The sequence below is a fragment of the Pinus tabuliformis genome, chromosome 8, assembly GCF_031772625.1.
Source record: "Pinus tabuliformis cultivar Carrire ecotype Pingquan chromosome 8, CPIR1, whole genome shotgun sequence".
NCBI lineage: Eukaryota > Viridiplantae > Streptophyta > Pinopsida > Pinales > Pinaceae > Pinus > Pinus tabuliformis.
In genome coordinates, this window is record NC_142294.1 from 1,478,365,821 (window position 1) to 1,478,378,622 (window position 12,802).

Consider the following 12,802-nt stretch of genomic DNA (forward strand, 5'->3'; position numbering starts at 1 on the left):
TGGGACTTGGAGCCCCCTTTTTCCTGGGGTGCATCAAGCCAATGTATTTGACACAAAGGAAAAGTTGATTTTTGTGAATGAGAAGCAGTACGAGGGGATGTTAAGGGGCAGACAGGCCAAAAAGAGGAGACGATCACAAAGAAAAAAACTTACTTGGATACTACCAAAATCAACTAAAATTAATGCAAGTGTTACGACCAAGTTACAATCATTAATAGAAGAACAGGAAGGTATGAGGGTGGTCAATAGTAAAAACAAGGCAGTCTTATCAACACGAGGGGTCTAGTCCAATGCAGGGTAAAATCAAAGTTACACCAGCAAATAGAGAAGAAAAAAACATGGACACATACAACCACTCCGTTGTTATGGTCATATGAGCTCTATGTATGAGAACTCATGAGCATGAAGAAATGAATTGAATTCATTGAGCTAAAAGGAAAATTGAATGATCTTAAGTTAGCAGAAATTCTGAAGGACCAATCAGAAGCTTGAAAAGGAAAACAAGATCCTCAAAGAGCAGGTAATAAGCTTACAAAGCAATATGGAAAGAGGGTAGCAAGAATTGGTCACATTGAAACGAGATTTAATGCAAGCGAAAGTGGTAGAGGAAAAAGAACAGGGACATGGACAACTAAAAAATAAATCATGGAAGAGCCTCAGTCAATAATTGTAAATAAGGAAATGAAAGGAAAAAAAAGACAACAAATAGAAGAGGCTAAACCTTCGGCTCAAATAGTAAAAGAACCATTGGTTGAGCAAAAAGAAACCATAGAGAGACAAATCAAGAGACAAATAAGAGAAGAAAAAGATAGACAAGACAAGGCCACAAATTTCATCATCAAAGGTTTGAAGGATTATGGAGAGAAAGAGAGAACAAATATTTTAACAAGGGATTTTCTCAAGGACGAATTGAAATGGATAGGTTATATTCAACAAGCAAATAGGATAGGTAGGAAATCAGAAAGCGGAAGGAATATACATGTGAGAGTTACTTTAAGAAGCACAAAAGACAAAATAGCTATCCTAAAAAATAGGGGGCTACTTAGAGGCACTCGCATTAATCTAGATGATGACTTGAAATGGGACCAATAAGAAGATTGAAGGAAGGAATGGGAGAAGGTGATATCAAAAAGAGAAGTAGGAAAGTGGGCATGGCTGAAAAATGGGGAATCCCAAATCAACGAGCGTTTAACAAATCACAAATTGGGATTCGAGACCCCCCGGGAGTCTTTAAGCATGGTAAGTTGGAACTGTAGAGGTTTTCCATGGAGGAGAGGACTAGGATTGGGGCCCATAGCAGAAGGGAAAGACATCATTATCCTTTCAGAAACCCATGAGCTTGAGGGCTGCAAGGTTCAAGATTATGAAGGTTTCAATAAAGTTTCAGTGTGGAATGAAGGAACAGGAACAGGTAAAGGGCACGGAGGGATCACAATTCTAATAAGAAAGTCACGGGGCAGAATAGTAAAAGTGAAAAAAGAAGATCCAAATAAACAATTTATACGGTTGAGTATAACTAGCAGCAAAGTAACAGTCAGGTTGGTTGCATGTTACTTTTCCCCAAAAAATCCAAAGTTTTACAAGAAGGCAAATTTAGATAACGAAGACCCTTTTGGTGCTTTGAAAAGAGATACCTTTGCCTTCAGGATGTTAGCAGATATAGTGTTAATTGGGGACTTTAATGCTAGGACAAAAAACAATCAGTCTATTCAATTGGGAAGTGATGAGAATATGGTCAACAACCTTCTTTGGTTAGAGGAGATTGAGGATCACGCATGGACAAGAACCTCTCAGGATGGGAATGGGAGCGTGTCCCACTTTGGCATTGAGTTGTTAGGCTTATGTAGCCTCTACGACATGGTTATTTTTAATGGCATGAAAGCTTGGCCAAGATCCGGTGACATCACATGTAAAAATTACAATGGTCAAAGTGTAGTGGACTATGTGACATGCTCCCAGAGCTTGATTTGTAATTTATCGGATTTCAGGATTGGGGCTTGTCCTATTGAAATGAACTCAGACCATTCAACTCTCTTTATTAAGTTGGGTATGCACACAAGTGAGCTACAGAAAGTGTAGACCCAATAATCTCAAAAGAAAGCACATGCAAGTGGAAGAATCTTCATGAACAAGGAAAATCAAGAGATCTTTGTTGTGGCTTTGGAACAACACTCTCAAGTGACAAAAAACAACACAGAGGTCAAAGAAAATAGTGCAGGAATAGAGGACATTTGCAGTAGTATGTTGATCCCTTTAAACCACAAAGACTTAGAGGTGTGCAAAAGATCTCAACTTGAGAAGGAGGCCTCAAACACTTCTCCAACTAATCCTTGGTATGATGAAGAATGCAAGGGTGCTAAAAGGTCGCTTAAAAAGGAGACAAATAGTGAAACCTTAAAGAAGTATAAAAATATGATTAAAACTAAAAAAGAAAGTTACGTGGCTACGAGAAGGAATAAATTAATTTCTTTGGGAAAGTACAACCCCAAAGGTTTTTGGCGGGAGCTATAACAAAAGACAAGGAAAACAAACAAAAATATATCAATTGTGCAGTGGTTAGATTATGTAAATCTCCTTTATGAGAGAGATCAAGATAAAAGTGCTCCCCCCATAATCAACTCTACAACAAATTTATTCTCAGTGGAGGAGCTCAAGTGAGGTACAAAAAATTTAGCAAGTGGTAAGGCTCAAGACATTGATGGTTTGCAAGATTTTTTTTTAAAGTGGGGTGTTGAGACCTTAGCTCCAATCATTAAAAGGATATTCAATATGGTTAAGCAAGGCAATTTTCCAGTGGAATGGATTACGAGTGTGGCTATCCCTTTGTACAAAAGTGAAGACATCAATAATCTCACTAATTACCACACTATTATGGTCAACCCTCTTCTTGGAAAATTGTTTGGGAGCATGTTGGAGCGTAGAATCAACAACTGGGCAGAAAAAGAGGGTAAAAGAGCTAAAGGGCAAGCTGGTTTTAGGCCAAGGCACTCTACCATTGATCATTGCATCACTCTTAGGCACTTCATCGAAAAAATTTGGGACGTCTAGAGCGAGGAGGCCTTTTGCTGCTTCGTTGACTTCAAGAAAGATTTTGACACTGTCCCTAGAGATAAGCTTTGGAGAAGAATGGAAGAGCTCAAAATTCCAAGGGAGTATAGAGCAGTTGTGCATAAACTTTACGAGAAAGTTAGCGCAAAAATCAGAACTAAGGAAGGCTTTTCTGAATGCTTTGGTAGTGACATAGGAGTTAAGCAGGGTGCCCTCTTCCCCCGCGTTTTTCGATTTATATATTGATAAGTTGGAAGAATGGGTGAACAATGCTAGTGGAGAGGGTGTTCAATTGGCAGGATATGTGGTGAAGTTGCTTTGGTATGCAAAAGATCTTATTCTACTTGAAGAATCTGCTCATGGTTTGAAAGAGCATTTGAAGGCTCTAGAGCTCTTTTGTCAAGAGGTGGGGATGCAAGTAAACACTAGCAAAACTAAAGTCACGATATTCTCTTTGAAGCGGAAAAAACAAGAAGTTAGGTTTATTTTTGAGGAAAATCCTTGGAGTTAGTGGAAGAGTGCAAGTACGTAGGAATTGTTTTTCACAACAGGCTTCGTTGGAAGACATGCATAAATGAAAGGATTCAAGGGGGATGAAGAGCTTCTTATCTTCTTCAAAATAGATGCATGAAAGCAAAATTATGGGATTGGAAAACCAAGAAACTCTTTTTGGATTGTTAGTTACTTTGGTTGTGCTCTATGGGTGTGAAGTTTGGGGGAGAAACATGTCAGACAACAAATGGAGAGAGGTAGAAATAATTCAAAAACACTTAATCACTAGTAACCTTAAAGTCAAATCAACTGTCCCATATGAGATCTTGCTAGTAGACACTGGTTTGTTTCCAATGGAAGCTTTAGCAATCATTCATTTGTTAACGTATTTAAGAAAGGTGAATGTCATGGATGAACATCGGTGGCCCAAGTTGATTGTGGGAGAAGAGCTAAAGCATAGGAAGAAAACTTGGAGGAAGCGTACTGACAAGTGGATGTGAAAATGGGGAACCAATTGGTGGGATTGTCCTAACTCTAAAGTAGAAATAAAAAATTGGGTACTTGAAAAATTCAGGACTACCATGTGGAAAAAACAGGTTGGCCATTAAAAAATAATATATGTCAATAATTTCAACCTAACATGGTTGCATAATGAAAAGGCCTATTTGAGTGTCGCAATCAAGGGAAAGACTAAGATTTTAATAGCACAACTCCCATCATTCTAGATGCGAAATAGGTAGATGGGTAGTTCCCAAGGAAGAGTGGGAAGAAAGAACTTGTCTCTTTTGTAAAGCGGAAGTAGTTGAAACCAAATAACATTTTATCATGTGGTATCCTACCTATAAGAATATTCGTAGTATGTTCAAAAGGACCTAAAAATGGACACTCTATATACGCTATTTGTGAAAAAAAGTTTCGCAAAACAACAAACTTTTTTATCATAATTCAGGCCAAAAATTTTGTTAGAGAGAAAAACTTGATTATATTATATTTTGTTGATTAGATATCTGAGTTCGTAAGATTGTTTGTGTCTCGTGAACTTCACTAAAAACTTCAGTTGAATTCAATGCATTGACCACCGTCCAAAGACTGTACGCATACCTATACTAGTCTACCTTACAATGTGACAACAGTGACAAGGATGCATTTAAATAACACTGTCACTTTCGATGCAACGGCCCACAGAGCATTAATGCTCTGCACTTTCGAGATAAAGTGGCCGACCACGTGCATATAAGTGTGCACACTGCACATTGAGCTGCAAAATTCCATTCATTTTCCTTTCCTCTTTGACTTATGAATGACACTCATTGATACTGTAACGACACACCGGGCTCGAAAGTCCATTAGTCGAATCAAATGGAGGGCCGAGGGAAATGATCATCTCCGTGACGCAAGCACCTATGCGGAAACCGTGATGAACAAATTTTACAAAGTTTCCCTCTGCTTCTTCCAGGAACCTTCACAAAAGCGAAAATTGAATTCTCTTTGTCTTTTTCAGAAAAGAAAAAGGTCGCAATCTTCCTGTTTCTTCCTGTTTAGGTCTCCTTATGCATTCCGTTAACCAAAAACAGGGCTCGGGGCCATGCTTACAGTTCAAGGAAAGAATCCCTTTCTGGTAATAAAATAATTCTCTTTTTTTATAGTTTAAGTGACTAAGGAATGGAATTTTACAGATGAAGCCGAGTGGACGGAGGACAGCAGAGCCCTAAAGATCTGTGTAGGGTTTAGTCATTCTTAAAGCTTTACTCTTAGAATTGTACCTGCAACCTCTACATCACAGGTAGGGGGAAGTCAGAAGAGAAAATGCGACATTAGTTTTTATTTCAGCATATGGTAAAGCAAGCTGTTTATTTTCATTGAAGGCGGTTTACATTTGTGTTATGTTGACTGGTGTCATCTTCCAGCGCCTGCAAAATATCATCATGAGCTCCGGCGATTCTAGAAACCCGCGGCGATGGTCCCCGAGACGATCTCCTTCGTGGGAGAATTATGAGCGATTTGACGACGGTGAGGACCAAGACGAAGCGCAGGGCGATGTTTTCGAAATCACGCCCAAGAAAACCCCACGGGAGAGCCTCAGAAAATGGAGGGTAAGTCTGCACATATTTTACTTTCTTGATTTAAGTATGCATGTACTGTGAGGCAGACTGAGTCTGCACATATTTTACTTTCTTGATTTAAATATGCATGTACTGTGAGGCAGACTGATTTTGCCATCAGGACTGAACTGTTTTAAAATTCACTGTAAATTGGGAAGCATAACGTTCTTAGATGAAATATTGATTGTGTTTTTACCAATTTTTGTCAAAACGATTGAACGCTTCCGGAATTGAATTGCACACCAAAAGCCCAAAAGCCGAGGGACAGTTTAGCGAAGGGAGATACCAAGGACGTATATTTCCAAGAACGTATAGAAATGTTTATTCATACGTTAAAAACTCTTTTAAATGCGGTTTTATGAAAAGAGGAGGCGGTTTTGGTTTATACTTTTAAAATTACTTATTCATATAATGTGAAATTTACTAAGTTGTATTCTAATAGATAAAATTTTAGGAATCAATGTGGGCTTGTATTTATTTCAAATTTATTTAAAAAAATTAGATATGAATTGTCTAAATCTTTCCAGATTTGTTTTTAAGGAAAAATAATCTAATTTAATATTTATTTTAAAATAAAAATAAGCTATTTCAATATATATGATTTCATTTTTAAGATTATTTTTTAACAAAATTTATGTAAATAATAGATATTTATTATTTTAATTAATTAGAAATGTTTTTAATTATATATGTGTCACGTGTATATGGTAACATTAAAATTATAATACGAAAATTATAATTTCTTTAATGTGACTTATTTTAAATTTAATTTTGTTTTCATTTGGGCGATATAGTTTGTGTGTTGTTATATGAGTTAAGGATTATGATAATGATTAAGTTTATTTATTGAGATTAAAATTGTTTTATAAGAAAGGTAAGAGATTATTTAGATTTCTTTAAAATATTATTTTTGAGTTAAAAAAATATTAGGACTTAGGAGATTAGGAAAGTTGGTATTGTGACAAATATTTTAAAGTTGTGATCTAATTTGAGTATAAATAACGAATTCTAGGATAAAGTGTTTTTCATCTTCAACCCTTGTAATATCACAAAAATGACAAATTCTCACACACTCCTCACATCCATTGTGTTTTGAAAATTGTGGAACTCCCAATTTCATTATATAGTGTGTGGGAGTCGATTCTTATTTTAGCAACGCTAGTTTTCTTCCTTCTTAGCAATGTTAGTTTTCTTACTTCTTGTGACTAGCTAGAAACAAGGGATACTTTGATTTTCTAAATTAGGTTTGACCACTTTCTTGTAATATGTTAGCTTGATGTTCTTTATTGCATCACATTCTTTTTATATTTATAAGTTGTTTTTAATTTTAATTTTTTTTGTAAGCTTGGCAGATCCTTTCCATTCCATTTTCAAAAATAGGCAGGTGTTACAAAAATAGCATCCATGGTCAAATGGCCTTAACCTGCCCATCGAGAAACTAGGTTTGTTAGCCATCTGACAACATTATAAGCCAACCAAATTCTAAAGAGTTTGAGAATGTCTAACAAAGCATTGTAAACTTCAACGTCTTTGTGCCTCCTATTGTGTAGAAATTCCCACTGTAGATCAACAGATTATGCAATATACTAAAACAAAATACAAGATCTACTTCTACAACAAACTTTGCGGAAGCTTAATCGAATTGAGCAAGATCAATGAGAACACATATAACTGAGAATGAGAAATCAATCACATAACACAGAAGAAATAACTTGGGGAAAGCCTTAGCCTAAAACCCCAATCTCTGTATTATCATACAAGTGGAAATACGTTCAAGTTACAAAAGAGTCAGCTCTCAAGTTATTCTGCTCTTTCTACAATCAAACAATATTGCTCATAGACAGTCAAAAGCTCTCACAACCTTCTTCTCTGCCCTCCAAGCCTCCTATTTCCTTGCGCAGTTTTTCCTAGGGTCCAGTGCTTCCACTTGTGTGAATTCCCACCTCACACTACTCACTTGGCTCATAAATAACTGCACAAACCTGAAGGAGATAATTCCTTCTGCATGGATGAGTTTCCTATATAGGAAAAATCCTCCAACTGATAGTACATTGTTCCTTCCTCTGATCTCAACTGGGTCTCTGATTGAACTATCATGCATGAGTTATTTATGAGAGAATATTCAGTTATCTGAAGTGCAGTAGTTACATGGATGCAAGCATTAACTAACTGAACTCACAATTAATTCAACAAAGTGTTGGAACTAATCTAACTGGACTTAACTCAATTAACTGAGCTAACTAATTACTACTCAAATTACAACTCATCCTTATCTTTTTAACTGATGGATAAATTCCTCAATCAATGGAGAAATTGTTGCATGTCCCCACATAGACTTCATGTTTGATTTCCTACAACTAATTAACTCAAGAAGAATTAATTAATAATTTTACAACAACTGCTAAGATCAAATTCGAGTTTTACTTCTCAATTTTAGTTTAGGGACTAACTAAAATTAGAATCCATCCCGAAATGATATTTATAGCAATGCTATTTTTAGCACTTCCATTTTTCATTCTTTGTTGCTATGTCCAACACTCGTACCCGAACTACTATTTATAGCAATGATATTTTTAGCATTTCTTGTTTTCATTTTCAACACTCCCTCTCAACAAGAAAGGCATTCAACTCGAACCCGATCCTGAACCCTTGGAATGTTCTGCATGCAACGCTTCTTCCAAGTGTTGTTGTTACTGCAACAACTCTAGAAACAAAAAATCTCCCAACTGACCTCCCTGTTGGGCTAGAAACATCCTCTGATGCTGAAGCTCCCTCTGCCCTTGAAAAGTGCTCCCTCTCTGACCTCTGAGTTGCTGCAACACTCCATGCATCTCACATCGTTGCACACCTCTCTGTGCCATCATGCACTGGTGCAACACTCCTGTGCCTCTCGCATTATTGCAGCCTGCTAGCTCTGCAATGTCTTGGGATTCTTGCACTGTAGCTCTCTTTGTTGCTCCATCTGCATCTGTCTTTACCCACTCAGCCAGTCCTGCTACTCCTCATCGGGCCTCTCGTAGCAAGGTCTAATAAAAGAGATTGGGTACCTCAATGATCCTACCCCTATTCCAACCTTCTTGGGACTGTCACTCCACATCGCCCCACCTCCGACTTGGAGGTATGGATGCATGTGATCCCTCTGCCCACCTGGCTCGAAATTTCCCCCTACTGGAGGTCTCTGCATGAGTAGATGTCTCTACTCAATCTCCTCTCGGCTTCTCTAGTTGTGGCTGCTCCACAACCTCCTAAAGCTGCTTCACCAATTGTGGCTCCTCCACAATTGTCTGAGACTTCTTCTGGTGCTGCATGTTGAGAGGTAATGTACTCTCCCTCTCAATCACCAAGTCTCCATCAGTTGCCTTGCTCCTCAAGGCTTTGCATGCATCTTGAACCTCAAGAGCATACAAGTTCTTGACTCGTGAACCGATCTGCTTCACCTGTCTAGTGGTGATGTGTCGAAGGAAAACCTTTCCCTTACTGAAGACTACATCATAGCCTTTGTCTTCCATCATTATGATCGACACCAAATTTTTCTTCAGTCCTGGTACATAATTGACATCGGTCAAGGTAATGCGAGCTCCATGCTCCCTCTGAAAAACAACCGTGCATACACCTGAGACACTATACTTTTCATCATTACCCATCGCTATGAGTATCTGGAGATCTTTCTCGTCCAAGGTACTGAACAAACACTTGTCGCCAGTCATGTGGAAAGAAGCTCCATTGTCAAGAAACCAACCACATCCCACCATGGATGAAACCATGCATGCAAAGAGCGTGAAATCCAACTCGAACTGTGAGGCCAATGCCTCACCTTCAGATCCTTCCTTGGATCCCATCTTGGATTTCTTCAATGGACAATTTGTTGCAAAATGGCCCACCTCATGACAATGAAAGCATCACACTTTCGATTTGTCAAACTTCTTCCCACCATGGGAAGAACTCGATTTGGGATGAGAATCTTTCTCCTTCCCTTTCTTTGCCTTACTCGCTAAGGCGCAGTTTTCTTCATCCTCCTTGGGTGAAGAACCATCTCTGGTGCTTCTTCTTATCTCCTCCTGCATCAGATCCGAACAAAGTTGTTCCCAATCTGGCAGTTTCTCTCTTCCATTGACCGAGCCTTGGTAGCTATGCCAGCTCTTAGGAAGACCGAGGAGAGCAAGACTCACCGTGTCATCATCGACTGTCGTGATCCCTACACTTCCAAGCTCATCCCTGCAGGTGGTGAGCTTGTTCAGATATGTAGAGATCGTGTCGCCCTTTTCACACTTGATTTTCTGAAGCTTGTCTTTCATCGCCAGCTTCCTCTGATCGCTGCTGTTCTGATATAGATCTTTCAATTTTTTCCACATCGAAAACTGTCTCTCCTTCCCATGGAGACTCGAGACTATGTGGTCTTGAACTCCCTCTAGAAGGATTCTCCTCGTTCTAGCCACACATTTCTTCCATTCCGCCAATTCTGTAGCATTAGCCATTGCTAGCTTGGGGACTTCTTGATCAATGAAGTCCTTTAGACCGTTGTCCTCTAATACTGCTTCCATGTGATCCTTCCAGGCTATATAATTCGAGCTGCCATCAAGGGCATACTCGAGTCTTAAACCGTTGAACGCCATTGGTGAAATTGAGATGTGATAAGAACTTGATTTCTATATTCAAGAACCTCAAACTTCGAACTTCTCCCTTCTTGTATACTGTTCTTCGCTTTGATAACCTGGCTCTGATAACATGTAGAAATTCCCACTGTAGATCAATAGATTATGCAATATACTAAAACAAAATACAAGATCTACTTCTACAACAAACTTTGCGGAAGCTTAATCGAATTCAGCAAGATCAATGAGAACACATATAACTGAGAATGAGAAATAAATCACACATAACACAGAAGAAATAACACGGGGAAAGCCTCAACCTAAAATCCCAATCTCTGTATTATCATACAAGTGGAAATATGTTCAAGTTACAAAAAGAATCAACTCTCAAGCTATCATGCTCTCTCTGCAATTAAACAATACTACTCATAGACAGTCAAAGGCTCTCACAACCTTCTCCTTTGCCCTCCAAGCCTCCTATTTCCTTGCGCAGTTTTTCCTGGGGTCCAGTGCTTCCACTTGTGTGAATTCCCACCTCACACTGCTCACTTGGCTCAGAAATAACTGCACAAACCTGAAGGAGATAATTCCTTCTGCATGGATGAGTTTCCTATATAGGAAAAATCCTCCAACTGATAGTACATTGTCCCTTCCTCTGATCTCAACTGGGTCTCTGACTGAACTGACATGCATGAGTTATTTATGAGAGAATATTCAGTTATCTGAAGTGCAACAGTTACATGCATGCAAGCATTAACTAACTGAACTCACAATTAATTCAACAAACCGTTGGAACTAATCTAACTGGACTTAATTCAGTTAACTGAGCTAACTAATTACAACTCAAATCACAACTCATCCTTATCTCTTTAACTGATGGATAAATTCCTCAATTAATGGAGAAACTGTTGCATGTCCCCACATACACTTCATGTTTGATTTCCTACAACTAATTAACTCAAGATGAATTAATTAATTATTTTACAAACAACTGCTCATATCAAATTCAAATTTTACTTCTCAATTTTAGTTCAGGGACTAACTAAAATTGGAATCCATCCTGAAATTCTATTTAAAGAAATGCTATTTTTAGCACTTCCATTTTTCATTCCTTGTTGCTATGTCCAACACTGGTACCCGAACTGCTATTTATAGCAATTCTATTTTTAGCATTTCTTGTTGCCATTTTCAACATATTGATGGTATACCAGAAAAACCATAACAACCTGTTATTCATCTGTACAGAACAAAATTGACTATCCAAACTAGACTTAAAAGCATACTAATCATCTGAGGACTCTATTGGTGTTGGGTCTTTGGCACTGGATCCCTATAGTTCAATATGTGGGATGCATGGAATGTGCTTCTCTATGTGGGCTAAGCGAACATTGTATTGTTGAGTCTGGCATTGTATAAGCGAGAATTCCTGATGGATTTCTTGGTATTTTGTTGCTGGCTCGGAGATTCTTGCAAGAGTTGAGGTCAAGGATTTTGCCCAGAGAGTCTTTGTCATTTAAAAGAGATATGAAGTTTGTTGATACTGGGTGAAACGATCTCTGGTAGGTCCAGGATCTGGGATGAGAGCTTTCCACTCATAAAGCTCCAACTCATGATTTGTTGCTTGCTGTCCCACTTCATTCTCCAAGTTCGATATTATCTTATGGGCCTGAGGGTGTGTGTTGGTTCGATAGGATTCAGTAACTTCTTTAATGCGGTCTTGACTAGTTTTGCGGCCCATTCCCCTGGTTGGCCTCGATTAGGGATGACCCCTTCCATTCCCACGACTATTGTTGTGACCTCGACTGCCCCTTGCCCTTCGTTGTTGGAGCGAGGCCAGTGGAGCCATATTTTGAGACCCGTAGTATTGAAACAAAGGAATGCAAGAATAACTTGACCCTAAAATCTCGCCCCTCAGTGGACGCGTCCAAGCAACTAACCACAAAATTGGTAAACAACTCAGAGGGGGATACCACCAGACTGAATGGAGTTGTAGCCATGTAGATGTTAGAAGAACATTTGCAATGGGGCATAAAACATTAGATCGAACCAAATAAGAAATTTCTTCCCACTTCACCTTGTTTTGCTCAAGACTTCCAACCACAGAGATCCAAAACATACCAAGTGCCCATATATAGAATACAAAATGGAAGCATAGGATTAACCCCTCAAGACCATCCTAGAATAGGTCATGCAGAAAGTATTTTAGGATTTTCAAGGGATTAGACTTGACAACCCAACCCTTTAGAGACTCAATAATAAAAATGACATTACAGAGATGCAAAAGTACATAAATTGGCATAATACTGAAACAGGTAAACGAGTTTCTAGGCATAAGCCATAGGACCCCAGACAACCCAACGACAAAGTTGGCCCTTTTCAGAAAACCCTTCCATGCGTCCTGCAAAGAAACCGAAAAACAAGTTTGCATGCCTATCCAAATGCCGACGGATAGAGGTATTCATTCCCTTTGACACCTTTTGCATGTGAGAGAGTAAATGTGGGAAGCCTCGTACCCACATGCCCTGCCCAGTCTTCAATGACATGGCAAAGGCACGAATCGCACCATTG

General features: G+C 38.7%; 1 protein-coding gene across 3 annotated transcripts in view; it reads left to right on the forward strand.

Annotated features, from left to right (window-relative positions):
* The first annotated feature begins 4,903 nt into the window (after positions 1-4,903).
* Positions 4,904-12,802, forward strand: part of LOC149241405 (calcium-transporting ATPase 5, plasma membrane-type-like) — a 293,316-nt gene continuing 285,417 nt past the window's right edge. Inside the window, exons 1-3 of one of the 3 annotated variants that reach the window (XM_089373955.1) lie at positions 4,904-5,052; positions 5,217-5,323; positions 5,448-5,633. In XM_089373955.1, coding sequence (XP_089230081.1) covers positions 5,466-5,633 — 168 coding nt within the window. In that variant the 5' untranslated portion in view covers positions 4,904-5,052; positions 5,217-5,323; positions 5,448-5,465. Of the gene's footprint in view, positions 5,053-5,216; positions 5,324-5,375; positions 5,634-12,802 lie in introns of those variants that run through there. The other 2 variants (XM_089373953.1, XM_089373952.1) reach the window with 2 other exon arrangements.